The sequence below is a fragment of the Lemur catta genome, chromosome 6 (genome assembly GCF_020740605.2).
Source record: "Lemur catta isolate mLemCat1 chromosome 6, mLemCat1.pri, whole genome shotgun sequence".
NCBI classification, from domain to species: Eukaryota; Metazoa; Chordata; class Mammalia; order Primates; family Lemuridae; genus Lemur; species Lemur catta.
Window position 1 is genome coordinate 17,459,348 of NC_059133.1, and position 22,109 is coordinate 17,481,456.

The following is a 22,109-nucleotide window of genomic DNA, read 5'->3' on the forward strand; positions in this document are numbered from 1 at the left end:
AACCTAACAAATTCACAGGTTCTGGGGACTAGGACATGGACATCTTTGGCAGCCATTGTTCTTCCTACCACACATTTGGTCAATGCATGTAAGCCAATTTAATATTAGCTAAAGTGAAACATAATTAAGAAAACACACCTGCTTAAAAATTTAACCAAAAATACTAGAAAAGCAAGGATTAGTCAAGTTTCAAGTATTCCAAGCATTGGATAATCAATCAAGTCCTTTGTATTCTCTATGCCTCCCACCTTGTTCTTCTGTTCTTTGTCTCCACTGGTACCATCGTTGTTCAGGTTCTTATCATGTTTTACCTGGATTATTGCAGTAGCATTTTCCCTGGCCTAGCTATTAATAGCTCCAATTTCTCACCTTCCCTTCCATTCATTTCATTTTATTAGCAATGGCATCAGGGCGACCTGTCCCCAAATATCCCAACAACTCTCAATTGCCAATCAAATGAAATCTAATCTCTCAGTTTGGCAAACAAGGATCTCTCTAATATGACAGCAGCCTTGATAATTTTTCATTTTCATCTTTCACCACTTTATTTTATACATCCTAGATTCCCAGCATGTGGAATAACTCTAGTTCACTATTTCCTTTCCTTCCTTCAAACCGCTTATTGAACACCTAGCATGTTCAGGGTACTGGACCAGAGACTAATAGGCCCAAAGAGAAACAGGACAAAGTCCCTGCCCTCCAAGAGCTTACAGTCTAATGGCAGGAGAAAACAGCCAATCACAGTGCAGTGGGGTAAACGCTACGACATGAAGGACCAATGGGAGTGGACCAGGAAGAGATGGGTTGGGGCTGGCCTAGGAAGACCGAGCCAGGTGGAAGTCGCAGGAGAGGCATCTTGCACTTTCCCACCTCCATGCTTTTGCCTCTGCTGTGCTCCCTTTCATGTGCCACTTGAAATTCTCCTCATCCTTCAAGGCCAGCCGAAGCCCCCACTTCTGTGGTACCACCTCAGTGGTCCCCAAGCAGAATCTGTGCTCCTCTGGGCTCCAGCGGCACTTTCTTTATACCTTGCCCACTGTCGCATCCCACTGCAACTATCAATTTTGTCGATGGCTGACAGCCAGTGACCACCAGGAACACACCTGTGGGCACAAAGTCAGCAGCAAGGGTGAGCCGTCACGGAAGAAGAGGCACTCATGTCAGCCTGGAGAGGCAGCTGTTGGGCTATTTTTGTGATTGTCCATTGTTGTTTATTCTCTGTTCAGACATAATTATGCAATGGCCTGGTTTTTGTTGTGTTCCACCATGGCTTTAGCCAGTTTTTGTCTGATGGTGTTATTCCGTGAAATCCTTTACGCTCAGCAGGGGACACCAGAGCCGGCTGGCAGCAACCAGGCCAGCGACCAGCTGACAGATGTCAGGGCTGCTTTTTTCTTTCTCAATCTGCGCATTTTTCTCCACTGTTAGATTGGAACCCCTTGGAAGGCCTTCCTCCCACATTGTATTCCCCACACCACCTTTTACAGCACCCTATAGCAAGATCAGCAACCACACTACTGACTTTTAGAAAAAGACAGCATCCGGCAGGGCTGAGATTAGGGTGAGGAGAGTAATCAGGGGCGTGCAAGTGCAGAATTGAATTCTGTGTTTATTTTTATGTTTTGTTCCATATTTTAAAGGTATTATTGTTATGGGTTGAGTTTTGTTCCCCAAAAGAATAAGTTGTAGCCCTGGATGGGTGTGGTGGCTCACGCCTGTAATCCTAGCACTCAAGACCAGCCTGAGCACGAGCGAGACCTTGTTTCTACTAAAAAGAGAAAAAATTAGTCAGGCGTGGTGGCACGTGCCTGTAGTCCCAGCTAGTTGGGAGGCTGAGGCAGGAGGATCACTTGAGCCCAAGAGTCGGAGGTTACAGTGAGCTATGATGATGCCACTGCACTTTAGCCTGGGTGACAGAGAGAGACCCTGTCTCAAAAAATAAATAAAATAAAATAAAATAAAGAATATGTTGGAACCCAAATCCCCAGTACCTCAGGATGTCCCTATTTGGAAATAGGGCTACTGCAGAGGTAATTAGTTGAGATGAGGCCATACTGGAGTAGGCTGAGCCCTTAATCCAATGACTAGTGTCCGAAGGGGAGAAGATGCAGATATACAAGGGGAAGAAGCCACATGAAGATGGAGGCAGAGATTAGAGTGATGATGCCACAGCTAGGGAACATCTGGAGCTACCACAGCTGGAAGAGGCAAGGAAGCGTCCTCTTCTAGAAGCTTTGAAAGGAGCATGGCCCTGCCGACACCTTGATTCTTGACTTCCAGCTTCTAGAACTGAGGCAATAAGTTCCTGTTGTTTTCAGTCTCCCAGTTTGTAGTGCTCTGTCACAGCAGCCCTAGGGCACTACTACAGTTATTTTTCTTGATTACTGACGCCTCCTTAAATTTTGCACCGGAGGCCCTACACTTGCCTTTATTGAGCGCTTACTATCTGTCAGGCATTTTGCCAAGTGCTTTGTATGCATGACCTAATTTAATGTTCACCACACCCTTTGAGGCAAGTATCATTATTATTTCTGTATCACATATGAAAAAGGCGATAGGGGGTGACTGACTCAGGTACTCACTCGAATAACTGAAGAATTACATTGGCTTTGCAAGTGTCATCCCCTCTTCAAAAATTCAATTCATTGTTTCTACTTTAGCAAAGCTCTTTGATGTTCACCTTGGCTGCAGCTTTTGGGGACAGACAAGTCCTGGAGAGAAGTCAAGTTAGTCATGAAGATAACTGGGGTAAGGAGAGGGATGTCCTATGGGCTTAAAGGAGAAGATTCAATCCAACTTAGATAAAAAATATTTACTTAGCTCCTACCTAGTATCGGGCACTGTACTAGGCACTAGGTATACAGATGCGAGTAATTGGCAATATCTCAATTCAAGGAGCTCACAGCTCAGTGGGAAGCCAGGCTCTAAGAGGTACAGTGACTATTCTTATCCTAAGTGCTGTCATGCAGCCAGTGGAGGAGGCAAAGGGAAACTCAGTCTCTGCTCCTGATGCATATGCTAACTGCAAGTGTCGTCCTTGTCTGTAAGATTCCCGCCTCCTGGCGTGAGCCTCTGCCTGCCTCCTGTCTTCCTCTGTACTGGATTAAATGACCTGGCACAGGCAGCTTTTGGAAGCCTCTGACATTGCATTGCTGGGCTGCCAGCCGGTGCCAAGAACGTGTCCTTGGGAAGGAGGAGTGGCAGAGGGTTTCCCAGATAGTCATAAAAAGAACTCTTGGTGCTTTGTCAACCAGCCTCAGCAAAACTTCAGAGACATGTGAAACGTGGGCAGTGTGACTTTAAAGTAGTCAAAGCCATGGCCATTCTGGTCAGAGGGACAGTGCACGCAGCCCCCTGTGACGTGCCCCATGGCAGAGCGAGCTGCTCCCCCGCCTGCGTTTCCGTCGTCTTGTGTGGGCTGTGCACACTGTATCACAGTTGCCTCCCACAATCTCCGGGTTCTTGGGGCCGGAAACCTAATCTGATCTCTCTTAGGATCCCCGTCACCTGTCTGGGGTGTAATGCCTGGTGGATGCTCACCAGGGGCAGAAGGGAGCAGTGCTTGGGGGCCCCGGCTCTGGAGTCAGATACCTGTGGTCAGATCTGCCTATGCCCCCATAATAGTTGTGTGGCCTTGAGTGACCTCCCTGCTGCTTCAGCTGTAAAGTGAGAACCCTCCCTCTTGAAGAGTTGTGTGAGGATCCAAAGAAGCCTCTTACACTTCCTGGCACACAGGAGGCACTCAGCAAATGCTAGCTACCCTCATTAACGATGCATTGTGTGGGATTGATTTGCAATCGCCCTAGCTGGGAGTGAGGCACTGAACAGGCTAGGGCATTGGCAGCAGAGATGAAAACCTTTGGCTGGTGCAGCTCCACATCATCTCTAAACCAGTAAGCAGTCTGGTAGGAGGGTGCTCCGGCAGCAAGTTCCAGCCAGCATTAAAAATAAACTGCACCTAATAGAGCTGTCCTACTTACAGGCAGAATTGTCACCTCCCTGGACAACACCTCATTGGATGAAACAACACTGGCACCCAGTGGACGCCTGGTTGAAAATGTTTGCAAGTTCCTCTTGTCCTTGTCAATGGCAAATGGCTATCTCTGAGTCATTCATTCATTCATTCGTTCACTCATTGCCGACTTGCTTACTGTTGGATTGTTTTTGTCCTCGCTTAGTGCTTACTTTCATTGCTTGAGTGCTTGTGACATACTGCTCAGAGCTTTGTGCTGTTGTCAACCCCATGAGGCAGGTATTACTTTTCCTGTTTTATAGATGAGGAAGGCTTAGGGAGGTTAAATACCCTGCCCTCGAAGAAACACCTATGATTAGGGGACACTAAGGAAATAATAGGTGATAATAATAATTGCTAACATTTATTGTGCACTGATTATTTCATTACATCTTCCATAAAGGAGGCAATATTATTTTGATTTGTTCAGATGAAAACAAAAACAGAGAGTACACTTCGTTAACTTACCTAGGTTCTCACAGTTAGTAGCCCTGGAGCTAAAACCTAGTCTGAGTCTAAAGCCTGGGTTCTAAAATCATGCTTCTGGGTCAGGACAACATTGCCTGAGTGAATTAAATCATTGATTCATCCATTCATATACTCTCTCACTCATTTATTCATCCAACAAAAGTGTAGTGAGTGCCTACCACGCAGGTAGCGTGTAGAAGGTACTGGAGAGAAAGATACAACAGCTCCAGCCTTCAAAGACCCTGTGGATTAGAACAAGGCAATGCCCCTGCTACTGCAGATGAAATCCATTACAGAGTATGCAGACTTACGGGGGCGTGTTGTGTATGTGTGTGTGCGCTGGTTTTTTGCAAAAAACATTTGAATCAACGCAGTGTCTACCAAATTTAATTTTTCCACAAAAGCCAGAACCAAAGTGGTGCTGGAGAAAGGCCACCGGGTATATTCCCTTTCTGGGAGATGTGGATCTGGCCAACATGGTCCCTATCACAACCACATTCTTTAGGCCTCGAGGACTGCAAACATTCCAGCTGAATCCCCACACCCACAGCTCTTTGCCTGAGGGTTTGGTGTGAGCCTTAGGAGCCTGCTCTGCCCGAGCGCTTGCTGGGCACTGGAAGTGCCAGGGAAGGAACAACTCTCCCCCCAGGACTTCGTGTGTTCGTTTCCTATCACTGCTGGAACACATGGCCACAAATTTAGTGTCAGAAAACAACACAGATTTATTGTCTTACATTTCCAGAGGTTAAAAATCCAACATCACTGTGCTAAAATCAAGGTGTTGGCAGGGTTGGGTTCCTTTTTGAAGGCCCTGCAGAAGAATCTGTGTCCTTGCCTTTTGCAGCCTCAAGGGGCTGCCCACATGCCTTGGTTCATGGCCCCTTCCTTCTTAAAAACCAGCAATGGCTGGTGGAGTCTTTCCCAAATGTCATCACTCTGTCTCTACTTACCTCCTCCACATTTAAGGACCCTATGGTTACATTGGGTCCACCAGATATTCCAGGATAATCTCTTATTTTAAGGTCAGCTAATTAGCAACCTTAATTCTATCTGCTACCTTAATTCCCCTTGGCCATGTAAGGTAACATACTCCCAGGTCCCAGGGATTTGGATGTGGACATCTTTGGGGAGCCATTATGCTGCACCACATGTGGCTGCCTGGCCCCTTGGGCGAGATGACTCTGAGATGTAAGTTCTACAGAGCTCCCCAGGGTGTCCGCCGTGGTACCTGGCTGGATAACACACCCTTTGTTTCCCCCTTGCCACTTCCCCACACCCTAGTGTTTCCTGGGATCACCATCCAAATAAACCACTGAACTCAAATGCCTGTCTCAGGGTCGACTTCTGGGAGCAACCAAAAATAAGAGAGCGGACAAGCTATTCTCAGGTTTGTTTGTTCAGTTTGGATCACCAATCTCAGACCAATCTCTGACCACCTCACGCAATTATTTCCCTTCCCAAAAGGAAGGGAAAAATTAGAATTAGGTGGGACCTATGGTAGAATTAGGCTCTATGCTGAGACCAGGATCCAGGAAGACCCCAGAGAAAAGCTGGGTGGGCAAGGAATAGGCGCCTGTTTAATCCTGGAGTCTGGGGAGAGGGAACTGTAAGGATGCCGGAAAGCATCACTGCTGAGTAGCTGACTGCAAGTGCTGAGAACCACAGAGAACACTGCCTCTCTTTTCTATGAGGGCATTTCATCAGATTTGTTGCCAGCTTTTTGTTTTTGCTGTGTAGACGCGGTTATATAGAACCATTTGGTGTTTTCCCCTCAAGTAATACTCTCTCTGGGGACTTGCAACCTTTACAAATGCTCTGATTACACAAAAATCAGACGTACCTGAGGAACAGCTGGATCCGAATAAGTTGTCGTCAGCACAGGTTTCACAGGCTGTTCCACCAAACCCGTCCTGCAAAACATTAGACCCAGGGTGACCCACGTGACCCAGGAAGCACTTAGATTTCCAACGGGTGGTGTGGTCAGTGTTTGTTTCTGAAATACGTCTTCCCTGTGTGCCTTTCCTAAAGCTCCTTCTTTCTGTTTTTCCTTTATTGTTTGCCATTTTGTATGTTATAGTGTGTACGTTATTCTCTGTATCACTTCTTACTAAGGGTCTGATGATTTGGAGAAGAAAGCTGCTTTGTCACCCAGGGGTGAAAGGAAAACTTTCAGTTTTACATTTCTGAAGACAGTTGAGCCCAATACCTTTCAGAAGGATTTCTTTTATTTAATTCTCCTAAGGCTTGAAACTTGCAAAAAGTCACTTTCATGGGATGACAAAGAAAATCTTCAACTGGCAGACCCAGTGGTTCACAAAGGATGCTGAGGATAGCACCAAAGGGTAGTCTGCTAACAGTGGTGATTATTAATAGCAACAATGACAACAATTTCTATAGCTCTGTATAGTTTCACAAAGGATTTTCACATATATGATCTCATTTTACTTTTTCAACTAATGTTATTACATAGACACTGTTTCAAACCCATTTTGCAGATGGATATGCTTAAGACGGAGAAGTTAATTGATTCCCCTAAAGGTCCCTGGACGCTGAGAGATCATTTTGCTGCAAATTGTATACTTTAAAAATTACTTTTATTAGTTTTATTTTTAGAGACAGGTCTCTCTCTGTTATCCCGGCTGGAGTGCAGTGGCATAATTGTAGCTCACTGCAGCCTCCAACTCATGGGCTCAAGCGATCCTCCTGCCTCCGCTTCCTAAGTAGCTGGGCAGACAGGCACATGCCACTATGCCTGGCTAATTTTTAAATTTTTTGTAGAGACGAGGTCTCATTATGTTGTCCACACTGGTCTCAAACTTCTAGGCTCAAGTGATCCTCCTGCCTTGGCCTCCCAAAGTGCTGGGATTACAAGTGTGAGCCACTGCGCCTGGCCTGCATAATCTTTTTATTAACACCACTATCTCTTAGAGACTCCACCTACTGTGTGTATACTTAAGGAGGATCAACAGGAAGAAAAAGGGGAGCAGAATCAGGGGCAGAGAGAACATATATCTGAACTTACTTGGCAGGAGCAGGTCCCATTTCCTTCCATGCCTTCAGCACAACTGCCCCTGCCATTGCAGGGGGACCCCGCTCCTCCTGGGCACTCTAGGGAATCAAACAGCTCAGATTCATTCACCCATGACTGCACACAAGCATCCTGCAAGGATGCACTTAAACACCTACTATGAGCCAGTTAGTGTGCTAGTTGCCAGGGATAAGAAGTAATTACAGAGCCCGTTGGTATCATTTAGGGTTTTATAGGGAGGGAGACGTGTAAACAGGGGAATCTCAGTGTGGTCACATGCTGTAATAGGAGGCATCACACTGTCTACCATTTCTTGAGCATTTTCTATACACTTGACAATGATCTAATCGAATCATTCCCATTCCTCACGGTAGTTGCTATTGGTGCTCATTAGCAGATGAAGTTTAGAGAGGTCGCATAACTCACTCAAGGTCTCACAGTTTCTAAGTTGCAAAGCTGGGAATTTCGCTCAGCCCTTGGCATGACTCTAAAGCCATGCCTCTTAATCGGTGTGCCAGACAGCATATTGAGGGAGTCCAAAGAAGGGAGCTACTGATGCTGCCTTAGGGAATCTGAGAGACATCAGAGGAGGAATCATCTAAGCTGGGGTTTTGAAGGCAGAATAGGAGTTGGCCATGCTTAAAAGGGAAGGGCTTTTCAGGAAGAGGGAATAGTAAGTACAAGCCTAAGAGTTGTAAAAGGGCCTGGCATGTTCTGGGAATGGTAGAGTTTGGTGGGGTTGGGGCTTGGGAGCTGGGGTGTAAGAGTGGGGGATGGGTAATGAGGTACAATAGGATGGTTGGGGCCAATTAATGAAGTGCTTGGCAAGGTAAGAAAAGGAATCTAGATTTCACTCGGAAGCTGATTCCAAACAAGCATGGATTTTGCATTTCTGGGCGTGCTAGACCCGAATTGGAGCTTTTATAGACATTTATTAGAGGATTTCACAGTCATCCACTAAACATCCAGAGAATACTTACTATGTGCCAAGAAGTATATTTCATGTTGGGGCAGAGGGATGTTTAGCTAAAAAGCCAGATGTTGCAATGCTCAAAATCAAATAGAGAATTTAAAATAATGGTAAATGACAGAAGTTTAAGGTACTACTGTGATGAGGATGAAATGTACTGACCATGAAATGTGTTTAGGTAAAGGCAGCAGGACCAAATGTTATTCCAAATTTAAGTTAGCAAGGCAAGTGCCTTCCACAAAATTGCCAAAGGAGGCATGTGTTTGCTGCTCATAGCAATCCTTAGAATTTAAGTCTTATTTTTAGCCCCACTCTCTAGATGAGGAAACAAGCACAAAGGAACAAATGTAGTGGAAGGGGAGAGGTAGCTCTCTGGGGCCTCTTTTCTAAGGGAACTAATCCATTCATAAGGGCTCCACTCATGACCTAATTGCCCCTCAAAGGCCCCACCTCCTAATACCATCACACTGGGGCTAAGGTTTCAACATATGAATTTCGGGGGGGACGCAAACATTCAGACCATCACAGCAGCTGTTGGAAAAAGAGATCTAAGCACAGAGAGAGGCAGATCTCTGAAAGAGGCCCTGGTGGCTCACTGGAGCTACTAGGCTAACTCTTTAGAAGAACATTTGTAACTTGCAGGTGCTATAGAGGTGAGAGAGTCATGTTATCCACCTGTAGATGGTTTTCTCTCTGGCTCCTTCTGTTTTCCCCCTGCATACTGAATATTAGCAAACTACATGGTCTAAATTGCCTACTTTGAGTCTGTGTTCTCTTTCTTTCCACAGCAGTGGCAGAGCCAGGCTTCTAACCCAGGCAGGGGCTCCCAAGTCCCTGATACCATTCACTGCGATCCAACCTCATCAGGCAGCTCTGTAGCCCAGGACCACAGCACAGACAACAGACATGTTGAGAGGCGAGGGAGGGAGAAAAACATGCTGATTCATAGCTAGTATTTATAAGTCACTTTGAAAAACAAGATGCTGATTAGGGCTGCTCTCACCAACCCGGCCAGCAGTTATGTAAGATGCTTATGGTATCAGGGGAGGAGCTGGGACAGACAATCAGAATGTCCTGAGTTTGAATCTCAGCTCAACCCTTTGCTTTCCCTTTGGGAAGGTCCGTGCCTGGCTCCAAGATTCAGTTCAAGTGTGTGCTGGGACAGTGCTGTCTTCTAGGCAGGTTTGTGTAGGACTGGAAATATTAGGTGCTCAATAAATGGTAGTTGCTATTATTCAGAGCAGATCTTCTTCTTCTCTGGTTTTTATTCTTTCAGATTGGTGCTATAACAGTTAATGACACTCAGAATATAACTTATTGGGCACCTGTTTGGACCAGACACCATGTAAGGTCCTGGGTATATATGGGTGAACACACAGACCCGGTTCCTACTTCCATGGTTCTACTAGTTTAGTGAGGGGAAAGTTGTGGATTCAATAGACAACCAACCAGGTAATATTGGTTTACAAACTGGGATAAGGGTTGTCATGGGAAGAGACCTCGAGCTCTCATCACTCCGCCTGCTGGATGTTCCCAGTATTTACCCAAAGCAACCTAATGCTGAAAGGCCTAGTTGGTTTAGATCTGGTCTCAACAGTTGACAACAGCCAGATCATTAAAGAAGGGCCTTGTTAAAGATTTTGGTCTTTGTTTAAAGAGCAGCAGGAGGTGAGGATGAAGAGGAAGGAGAGAGCTTCATCAGTTTAAACACTGAGAAAGATGTTTCATTGTCTTCTTATATTGTTTCTTATAAGAGATCTGTCATCATTGTTATCTTTGTTCCTCTCGACCTAGTGTCTTTTCCTTTTGGCTGCTCCTAAGATTTTCTCTTTATCACTGATTGTAAAGAATTTTATTATGATGTATAGAAAAGATTAGTGAACTTAAAGACAGGCAATAGAAATATACAAAATGAAATGGAGAGACTAGATATTTTAGGAAGCACGAGACAGTAATGAGTTAGAGCCAGGGCTTTAATAGCCCTAGTTTCCTAGTCTGGCTCTGCACTTACTAGCTGGTTCTCTCTGGGCAAGCTACAAAACTCCTTGAAGCCCCAGTATCCTTACCTGGGCTCACAGGTACAGTTATTATTCCTCACTTGCTTTTGTGTCCATCTCTCTCAGTAGTGTGTGAGCACCTTGGGGGTAGGGACTTGTTATATATGTGATTAGGAGCAGCGCCTATTATGTATGTGATTATAGGCAGCATATAGTAGGCACTCAATGAATGCTTGACTTTTATGAGTTGGCCAACCCTGGAGGGAACTTTGGAAAAAGAATAGCAGGAGTATGGGGGTGTGGGGAGTCCTCATTTTATGGTCTAAATAAACTTTTAACAATTTATGAAAAATACTTGTTTGGTTTTTAAATACAATTTTAAAAGCAAAAGTATAAATTTCTTTCATGCTTCTCAAATCATTTTCTATCAGCTCAGGTCCCCATTAAGGAAAAAAATGATAAAATTGACATTCTCGGCAACCATGTTTAAAAGAAATACAGAATTTGCTGCAAGGGCACATTTCTGATGCATCATGAGGCTCAAACAGCTGATAAGATTATTTAAGGTCGTATCGCATTTCCCTTGGGTCACTACTACTCTGGTGGTCTCTTGTGCTCTGACTTTCCTCACGCAGGAGGTTTAACCATTATAAGCTGTCAGCAAATCATTAGCTGGTCTGTTTCTTTAAAGGAAGATAATAAACTTCCTGTCCAGCAAGAGGCCAAGGACTTCCCTGTAACTTTATCTGCCAAGAAACTCTAGAGGTGCCTATTCCACGTCATCACCTTTGTTTAAGAACTTGGTACACAGTGCTAGGCAGAAAATATGTCCTGTATTCCATTTATAGCTCTGGCTGGAATTGTCTGCCTGGGAAACTGAAGTGAAATATATTCTTAATGTGAACTCACCATCATTTGTCACTCAAAGCAACACGCCTAAAAGAATGGTTTCAAATGCATATAGTCCATTATTTGCAACCTGGGCAGTGAATGGCAAGGAACATACAGTGAGAAAGGAAAAGGGGTCTGGAAATGCAAATAACATGATTCCAAAAAAAAATGTGGATAATTTGATGACACTGACCTAAAAAAGAAAAATCAAGACCATTTCTCTTTGAAATAACCAGATTGTTTTGGCCACAATTGAGTTTAGGTGTAACCCCTTTGCACACATTTGTTTTTCTATTACTTTGAGTTGTTACATAAATCCATTAATGTTCATGGAAGAGTAAAAAGAACAGGTATGTTCAAATACAAAAATCTCTTTCATCTCAAATAGAATATTAGCTGTTCAAATGGGATTAAGTTGCAAAGTTAAAAATATGTTTTTGTGCTAATGAGAAAAGACCTCCATATGCACATTTGATAAAGCAGTTCAAATTTTAATTAGGGAGAAGCAGGTTAAATTTGGGTAGAAACACCTTCCTTATGTCAGGAGGATATTTTTTTCCCCCAAGTGAGAACTCATGTCTTACTCTTAATTTTAGAAGATGATGGGTTTTTTTTTCATTGTGCTTTTCTGCATTTTCCAAGTTTTCACTATAATCATTGAGTTATTTCCTAATTTGAGTAAGATACCATTAAAATGATTTTCAACATAACCCAGAGGTATTGGGTGTGAATGTATTTTTCAATGCATTACAAAGGAAGTGGATGTTCCATTTGCTTTGGAAACAAGGCCGTTCTGGAGCTTGGGAATGCATTTCCTCCAAAAGAAGGATGGACACATGTCAGCAGCTCTGCAATGGCCTTATCCTTGCGGAAATGTAACGTGGCAGTCAAGGTCTTGCTTGTCATCACCACAAAATGTGAGAGGTGAAACACACAGCTAAGTGGAGTATTTATCTTTTTCCTGAGTCAAAGGAAGGAAGCCTTTCAAGACATTTAGTATGTTTGGAAGATGAGGATAAAGGGGAGTACCCTTTTGCCCCAGTGAAAGGACAGCAGAAATAATATCCAGGTCTCCATTTTTACATGTTTTGCTTCTCTGGCTTTGAGACCTCTTTGAAAGAAATGCTTGAGCAGTCAAATAATTCTTTCTGACTCTTGATCGTAGATTTGAACCTTGCCACCTTTGCGTGCCCATAGCACAGCGTGATGGCATGAAACCCGCTAAAGATTTTAGACTCTTTGCCTGCTGACTTTTTAAGAGTTACCCACTGTTAAAAAGGGCTCAGAGAAAGTGTCATTTTATTTGCCTTTCATTATCAGAGGTCTGGTGTGGCCGTGATCCACTCACTCATTTATTCATTAAACGTTTATGAAGTGCTTTCTTTGTGTCATTCACTTTGCTAAGTCCTTTCACCTGGATTAATATTTTAAAATCTCTACTACAGTTTTATAAAGAAGGACTTTTTACCCCTGTTTAACAGATGAGGAGTCTAAGGAGGAAGCAGGAAGTCATTTGCACAAACCAGTAAGTGATGGAACTGAGTTCACACCTAAAACTTCTGGTCCCAGGCCCTGTGTTCTTTTGCCCTCCTGGTTTTTGACTACCAAAAAAAAGAGAGAGAGATTTTACATAATTTGCATATGGCAGCAAGAACTCAGTCACTATTTGAGTGTTAACCTCTACAATCAGGATAAAAGTTCAATTTCAGGTATCAAGTGCTATGCTTGATCACAGAAGTCTAACGATACCACTGATTCAGACTTTGCTAGCAGTTTTTCTTACAGGAAAATCTGGTCAGAATTAATTTTTATGTGTATATGTATTTGCATATAACTTTACACAGTTAACTTTACAGTTTCTTCATACTGATGTGTCTTAAGTCCACCATTATAGATTGCAATATTCCATCCTAAGACTTAAAATTTTAGAATTTTTAATAATTATTTTGGTTGTCAAACAGAAAATACAGTCTTTGAGATGTTGTAATAAAATTTCTTCTTAAAAAAATGTATTTGGGGTTATAATAGCCCAGCTCCCAGCTTTTTACTTCTTCTCTTTGGCCAGTTGCCTTTTTTTTTTTTTTTTTGAGACAGCGTCTCGCTTTGTTGCCCGGGCTAGAGTGAGTGCCATGGGGTCAGCCTAGCTCACAGCAACCTCAAACTCCTGAGCTTAAGCGATTCTACTGTCTCAGCCTCCCGAGTAGCTGGGACTACAGGCATGCGCCACTATGCCCGGCTAATTTTTGCTATATATATTTTAGTTGGCCAGATAATTTCTTTCTATTTTTTTAGTAGAGACGGGGGTCTCGCTCTTGCTCAGGCTGGTCTCGAACTCCTGACCTTGAGCAATCCACCGGCCTCGGCCTCCCAGAGTGCTAGGATTACAGGCGTGAGCCACCGAGCCCGGCCATTTTTTTTTTTTTTTAAATAAAAATGGATATGCTTTCAATTGTCTGTTTTTCTGACTTATAAAGGAATTCTCTTAAAGAGAGATCTCTAACTGCAGTAAAGCATATTTCTTCATAAAAGCTGACAGAGCAAGAAAGTTTTTTTACATATAGACTGGAACAGAAATTTCTAGAAAAGGATGCTTATATTTTCCTTTTATAGGGCTTCCTTCATCTCTGTTTTCTGTGAAATGGGACATTGAGAAGCAAGTCTCAAAGTCTAAGTGTCGTACCACTTACCCATGCAGTCTGGACCCCAGTGGCCTGGGCAACATTGAGGTTGGAGATATTCCTTCCTACAAATATGGCGGCATCCGGGAAGAGACACAGAGTATGTCCTGACCTCAAAGGTGTACCTTGGAAAGTAAAGAGAGGACATTAACACATGACAAGAACAATGCAGTTAACTCTAAGTGGTAGAATTGTCCTAGATTTTTATTTAGGTGTTTATGTCATTAAAAAATATAGATTGAACACATTTGCCTTTCTAGGTAGAATAAAACTTAATTATGCATTATATTTAATTGTAAGAAATGGATGAAAAAAGTCAGTAAACAATGAAAATAGGGGATAAATATTTAAAGTGATATTAGAAGTGAAGTTAGTAGATGAAATAAATGATATTAGGCCCTAGGGTCATGCTAGAGGTGGGCCTCAAACTGGTCAGTGAGCGTCCTAGCAGTCAATGCAAGAAGGGAAAGGCCATGAGTTACATGGTGCACAGGATCTGTGGATTTAAAACAAACCTATTACTCAGGATTAGCATATTTACTGCAGATACTGTAGATGTAGAAATTTCTGTGGCGGAGGTGCTGTAACAAGCAATATTCACCACCATATCCTACTAGAAGATATAATGATGACTTCCTTATAACAGTTTCTAGTACTGGCTGAGGTACAGTTCTGGAATAGCAATTCTGTGGAGGTTAAACGCCATTGTCTATAAGGATTTCTGTGGCCATGGCTTATTCCGGGATTAGACTTTAGTGCATCTAGAGACAATCCTCCATGAATATTGTTTTGTTCAAATGGGCTGTTGTTAAGGATACTGTGATGGTGAGTTCAAGGTTGTTCTCCCAAACCAGTCCCTGAAATGTACATAGCTGGTTAACAGCAGAGCCACGTGCTTTATGGACAGTCAAGGTGGGGATAGAGCTGAGGTTTTTGGGTTTTTTTTGAAACGTTTAGAATACTGGCATTGACATCTATCTCCTCACAAAGGTGGGCAGAGGGAGAGCCCAAGGGAGAACCAAAGATGCCCTCAGGAACTAATTTTGGAACACATGATGTTGAGCCTAAGAATACTGAGTTGTAGAAATGCCCCCTGTATTTCTGGAGACAAGATTTGATTTCAGAAGTCACATAAGGCTTTGCCTTAAAGAAAAAAGAAATGTGTTGGTTCAAAAGCTGCCTCGTCTCAGGAGGGCGTCTCCTTGGTCAGTAATAGCTGCACTTCAAAGAGACAGCTGTAAACTGGGCCTATGGTTCTCACCTGTTTTGAAGGACAAGACAGGCCTCTTCCTAGAGCCATGGGTTGCCGGAGTTGGCAAGGACCCCCGGAGATGAGAGCTGATCAGAGAGATATGCTAATGCCCAAGCCTGGCCCAGAAGGAGCCATGCGGTTAAAGTAATTAACACAAAGCACAGCTCATGTTGACTTCTGAAATCATCTCTGTCTCCAAGAACACAATCACCAGAGCCAAGATGTCTCTGTTTTTTGCTACGCTTATCAGAAAACTTAGAAGTTTGCCCCAAGAAGATTTTACAACTCATTGTTCCCCTAGTTAGAGTTAGTTAAAGGATCTGTAGTAGCCTTTTAGAAGACTTTGACCCTAAAGCAAACTGCCTGTTAGTAGCTTGTATCTACCCTATATAATACCTGTGTGGATTTTCGGTTTTGGAAATATTTTTGGCGGGAAGAAATATTCCCATCCGGATACCCTCCTTTTATCTATTTTCATAAACCTTTACTTTATAAACTATATCTTTGGCTCTGTGTATTATTATTATTATTTCTGTTTCCTACTATTTTTTAATCCTTTGCGATGACCCCTGCCTGAGACACCTGATCGGAAGAAAAAACCTCTTTGCGGGGAGCGTAGCTAACTCCCCGCAACATACAAGTGGCCCACAGGTGTATAAAATTTGCTCAACATCACTAATTATCAGGGGAAGGCAAATCAAAACCACAATGAGATATCACCTCACACTTATTAGGATGACTATCATAAAAAACAAACAAACAAAAGACCACTTCCGGTGAGGATGTAGAGAAAAGGAAATCCTTGTGCACCATGGATAGGAATGTAAATTGGTGTAGCCACTATGGAAAGAGTATGAAGGTTCTTCACAAAATTAAAAATAAAAGTACCATATGATCCATCAATCCTACTTTTGGATATATATCAAAAAAAATTGAAATCAGAATCTCAAAGAGATATCTGCACTCCTATGTTCATTGCAGTATTGTTCATAATAGCTGAGACATGGAAGCAACTGAAACATCTGCCAATGGATAAATGGCTAAAGAAAATGTGGTATGTACATGCAATGAAATATTATTCATTGACTTTGCAAAGAAGGAAATCTTGCAATTTGTGACAACATGGATGAACCTGGAGGACGTTATGTGAAGAGAAATAAGCTAGACACAGAAGGACAAACACTATATGATCCCACTTATATAAGGAATCTAAATACTCAAACTCATGGCAGCAGAGAGTAGAATAATGGTTGCCAAGGGTTGGAAGGATGAGAAATGGGAAAGTATTGGTCAAAGGTACAAAGTGTTTGTTTCATGTAAGATGAAAATGTCCTAGAGATTTACTGTATAGCATAGTGCCTATAGTAAAGAATAATGCAATATATGCTTAAAAATTTGCTAGGAGGCTGGATCTTATGTTAAGTATTGTTTCTTTAAAAGAAAACTATTCTTTTTAGAAACATGGTCTTGCTCTGTTACCCAGACTGGAGTGCAGTGGCATGATCATAGCTCACTGCAGCCTTGAACTCCTGGGCTCAAGTGATCCTCCTACCTCAGTCTCCTGAGTAGCTGGGACTACAGGTGCACATCACCATGCCTGGATAATTTTTAAATTATTATTATTATTTTGTAGAGACAGGGTCTTCCTATGTTGCCCAGGCTGGTCTTGAACTCCTGGCCTCAAGCAATCCTTCTACCTCGGCTTCCCAAACTGTTGGGATTATAGGCACGAGCCACCGTGCCCAGCCAAGCGGTCTTATCACACACAAAAAAGAGGGAAGAAGGAAACTTTTGGAGATAATGGTACATACTTATCTCCAAACTCATCAAGTTGTATACATTAAATATATACAGCTTTTTGCATGTCATAATACCTCAATAAGGTGGTTTAAAAAAACCCAAAACATAAAACAAAAGCAAAGAACCAATCTGAGTTTGTTCTAGCAGAGATGAATGACAGATCAAAGTCTTCAATTCTAAAATAGAGCATGAATGCAAAAATTCCATCGTGTGTGTGTGTGTGTGTGTGTGTGTGTGTGTGTGTGTGTGTTGGGGGTGGATGGGTTATAACCAAGTGCCTATCTTGGCCTTGAACAAAAAAGTAGCCAGTACAAAAAGTTCCCAGTAGCCATATCACTTTAACTTTTAACCCTAAATCTTTATGATATTGTTCTGATATAAATTGAAATGGGTTGCCAGTGTGTGCCTACTTTGGTCATTGAGTGTTAACTGCTGCATATGTTTACTAATTTTAGGGCAGTTAATGCTGGGAAACTTTTACTGAAAATGATGATTTGGGTTTTATAATAGAATATAGTGTGGTCACATTAAGCAAATGTGAATTTAAAATATTGTGATATAACACTGTTAAGGTTTCATTTCATTTCAAAATAAAAAATAATACTAATCCTTCAGCCCTGAATTAAAAACAAACTCGTTGAGTACTGTCTAATTTCTAAATTAGTAGACTGACTAAATACAAAATTGCATTTGCAGTTGAACTTCGTGGCTGCTTCCATTAGCTGGTGAGCAGAACTGTTTGTCATCCTTTGCCAGGACTAGCCTTGAATTACAAGAGTTTTGAATCCTAAGAGGTCTTTAAGAATGCAAAGTTACATAAAATGCAATCATGCTGTAATTCATTTGTCCTCCTTCTTTGGGTTCTAATTACTATCAGGATCGACAGCTAGTTAGTGAGATGACTACCAGACCCAAGACTTAACATGTTCAAGACTACAACATTTTCCAAATGAAACAAAACCCAGATTTTCAAAGTAAAGATGGGCAAGATAAAGGGAGAATGTTTATGTGCAATGAAATGTAGTCAGTTTTGTATTAAAATGTGAATTGATAATAATATATGATTTAGACTCAAGTTCATAAATTATGAGTTACCTAAGTTTGAGCCCATTATTATCTTAGAGCAAGAGAAAAGCCATGGAAATGCTTTGCAGTTTTTGAGATAGGGAGTTTCAGTTTGGATTCACAATTCCTTGAGTTTCAAGATTGGAGCACACTTATTTTCTCATAATGAGTACCTGCAATCTCGAACCCCTACAGAGCCATTGGTAATCTTGGTGTAACCGTCCGGGCACTTGACTTCAAAGTTGAGCGAGCAGGATCGACACTGGGTCCTAATTGTTAGAAGAGACTTCTTATCGCATCTTTTTGCCTGTGCAAACATAAAAAAGAATATCAATTCCCACTGTCAGAGCCTTGCAAAATATCTAGCTTGGCCTGTCTTCTCCATGGGCTTCAATTCAGTGGAATGTCTGGGATGGCAATGAGGTTGATTGGTCATGACTGGCTTGCTGCTTTCAACCTCATCTGGACAGAGTGTTGGGATCAGCAAGCAATGTCTGCATGGCTGTGGGTTGGGGAAGGGGCATTGTTTGTATTACACATTCGCCATCCCTGATCTGGAGTCTGGGGTCCAGCAAGGTAAGGTAATGTCATTGCATACATATATCCAAATGGGAAACCTGAAGTATCTTGCAGAATACATGTTCAAATGCAAAATTGATAAAAGCAGGTTATTCAAGGTCAACTGGTCATAGATCAATAGGTCTCAAAGATATTCTTCCATCATTGATTCCACAGGAGTATCTGCACTGGGGCCAGCATGGTGCCAAATGCTATGGGGGTACAGTTCCGTACCAAAGGTTTTTGCAATCTCTAGATTACAATCCAGCTAGAAGGTGGGCTCCAGGAGAGCAGTGATCTTTTTCTGCTTTGTCCATTGCTGAACCCTAAGCCCCTAGAATAGTGTCTGACACATAGTAGTGCTCAGTGAATAGTTGTTGATTAATGAATGAATTGAGGAAATCAGACAGACACACTAGATACAGTTATTTAGCAACATAAGGTGGCAGAGAATTAACTGCTAAAATAAATGATCCAGACCAAATTTGTCCCTGTCTTTAGGAAATCCATGTGGGAGGCTGACCTTTTCTCAAGTTTCCTTAATCTCCCCATCAAACTTGAGATGAAGCAACCCTGTATAATGAAGAGAGACTGAACCTGGGGGTGAAGTCAAGCTCTATATCTTGCTAAGTGTGCAATCTTGAGTGAATTCCTTATGCTGTAAAGGGAAGATGTTAATAACCACACTCGAGGTTATTGAGCGCAAATTACCTGGCACAATGTCTGGAATGTCATAGGTGGTAAATGCTAGTTCTTGTAACTCTTATCCATCCCCCCCAACCCCCGCTCTGCTTTGCCTGTTGCCTCTCCTGACTGGCATATTTCTCCCCTCCCCTGGGCCTCCCAAACCACATCCTTCAGGGCCCTGTTTCAGTCTACCTGTTCCACAAAATCACACTCATCTCTTGCCCTTTTCTCAACTTCTACTTCTCAACTTCTGTGGCTGACTCAGTGGAGCACATTTTGTTGGTCTTTGCTGTCTATTTAGAAACCCTTTGATAGGGAAGATCATGTCTCACACTTCTGTGTGATCCTACAGCTCGTCCCATGGGCCCAGTGCTAGGTTAGGTGTGTGGAAATGTCATCACTACTTCTAACTTTATTGAAATATGTAAAGTCTGCATAGGAAGAAACTTTACATTTACAGAACAATTTGTGGTTATGCATACTTCCAAAGTCATTCTCTTATTTGATCTTCACCACTCTAAAGATAACCAGGACAGGTATCATCCTCCTCATTTTAGTGGGAAGAAAACAGAGGTGAGGGATGTTGCAGTGACTTGTCCAGGGTCTCCCTGTAAATTACTGGTCTTGTTATTCCTTGATTAGCCCCTATATTCTATGCATCTGAGTGGCAAACAGAAAAATGAAATCTCTGTTTTCACTGGCAGTTTTCATTTGGTGGTTGTTGTGAACCAAAATAGCACTGGAATGTTCTTTGTGGTCTAATAACAAAACTGACACTTAGATACGGTTTGAATTAACCTCCTTTAATTGTCATGTCACCTCTACATTTTTTTTAAAGCAGGCTTTTCTTTACATTAAAGATTCCCATTTGGATAAGTGTGTGTGGGGTTTACATTACCTTGTCTTTTCTTTCTTGCTAGGCCAGATTTAAAACTCTCTTCTTAAGAAATCCCTTGACCTTCAAATTGCCCTTTTCAAACGGAAAGACTCATTCTATCTCTTTTACAGTATTTACAAACTTAGCCCCTCTGAAAAGTAAATTCAACTTTAAGCACTGCTCAAGACCTGATTTCTGCACTAATGTAAGCACCCGGTGATAATGATGATGATGATGGGGATGGTGATGATGATGATGATAATTACTACCATTTGTGGAGCACTGTCAGTGGAGAAACTGAAGCTTGGAGAGAGATTAAATAACTTGCTCAGAGTCGAACAGCTAGTAACTGTGGAGCACCATGATCAATCCTCAGAAATATGTGTTAAACAGACGAATGAAAGCCACGTTTCGAATTCACCCCTACCTAACTTCAGAGTTGGAACGTTTAGCCACAAGGCCATCTTCCCGTGTTTTCGTGAAAGCGTTATCAGAGTACAGCCAACTGGAGTCAAATTGGTGTTGATAAAAACTTGCCTGGCCCAGGTGAAGAATCATGTTTAAGATTTACTCTTAATAGATCAGCAATCATATATTGTGAAATACATTTTAAATAAATCACCCCAGATTAGGGCTCGCTGATAGCTGACCTCACTCTGTGATGGTAACTTGTGTGCATTTGCTTGAGAGTTCAAGGGACTGACGTACTTCACCGAGGCTACTGATAAGACTGCCCTGGTACTTTCACCACAGCTCTGTGGAAGGCAGAGGGGATGGGTTTTGTGAATATTTCTGATACTTGTGTTTTTTAGTGATATATCATCCACCCTGGAACTCCCCCCACCCATCTTTCCACAACCATAGTTGTTTTCTCCAGTCAGAAAGATGGGATGATAGATATTCACAATAATGAGACTATTAAAACAAACAAAAAGCAGGATACCAAAATTTATAATGGAAAGAGGAATGCCAGCACTAAAATTAGAGATCCCAACTGGTGTTTTAGCACAGGAATAGAAACGACTGGGCCAGCACCCCTTCTGAAAGATGCTTCATCACTGTTAGAATCTCTACAAGTTTTCTCTTTATTTTATAAAGTCCAGAGACCACTTTTTACCCACGACAATATAGGCAAACAAAAGGCTTTTGAACACATCATGAAAATTAACCAATTAAAAATAGGAAAGTCTCATCTTACCTGCCCTGTGGTTTCAGCTGGGGAGCAGAAATTTTGTACAACCAATCCGAGAAAAAAAATCCTGAAACGTTGTAGCATGATGAGGAAATATTTGCTCCTTCTCTGGGCCAGGCACCTGTCAGGATGATTTAGGTATTTTAACTTAGTTTGATGAACTCGACTCCCAGGGAATTCTTTCTCATTTCAGTGTTTACTTTGAAATCCTTTCCTTTTCTTGGATTGAACCAGAAGAAAGGTGAAACCTGCCTCTAGATAGGAAAAAAATGTCAAATCCAGGGGTCTTGGTGAAATGGGCCATGCTAAATGGTGTATATATATATATCCTGGCCGAATGACAGGATATCCTGAAGGGGCTCAGGCGGAGGCCGGGCCTGGAATTTCTGTGCCTGTGAAAGTCCCGGAACGGTTCCTGCCTCCCTTCTGCTGTGCCCCCGCCTCTGGTGCACCGACCTGCCCACGCTTCGGCAACCACAGGGGAACACCGCAGGCCTCGCTGCCCAAATGCAAAGGCCCAAGCTTGCTGCTAAGCCGTGTCTGTGGGAGTGCCCGTAAGTGGGCACAAGCCCGGGCGTGGAGGGGATGCTGCAGAAGCCTGGGTCCCTGCCTTGGGGGAGGGGGGTAGCGTTAC

At 42.5% G+C, this 22,109-nt stretch overlaps 1 protein-coding gene across 1 annotated transcript in view; it reads right to left on the bottom strand.

The window, feature by feature from the left end:
* Nucleotides 1-21,734, bottom strand: part of STAB2 (stabilin 2) — a 136,404-nt gene extending 114,670 nt beyond the window's left edge. The window contains exons 1-5 of the mRNA XM_045553091.1: nucleotides 21,482-21,734; nucleotides 18,335-18,468; nucleotides 14,054-14,169; nucleotides 7,503-7,588; nucleotides 6,321-6,390 (exon numbers count right to left, since the gene is read on the bottom strand). Of these exons, the coding sequence (XP_045409047.1) occupies nucleotides 6,321-6,390; nucleotides 7,503-7,588; nucleotides 14,054-14,169; nucleotides 18,335-18,468; nucleotides 21,482-21,559 (484 nt within the window). The 5' untranslated portion in view covers nucleotides 21,560-21,734. The remainder of the gene's footprint in view (nucleotides 1-6,320; nucleotides 6,391-7,502; nucleotides 7,589-14,053; nucleotides 14,170-18,334; nucleotides 18,469-21,481) is intronic.
* Between the last annotated feature and the right edge of the window lie 375 nt (nucleotides 21,735-22,109).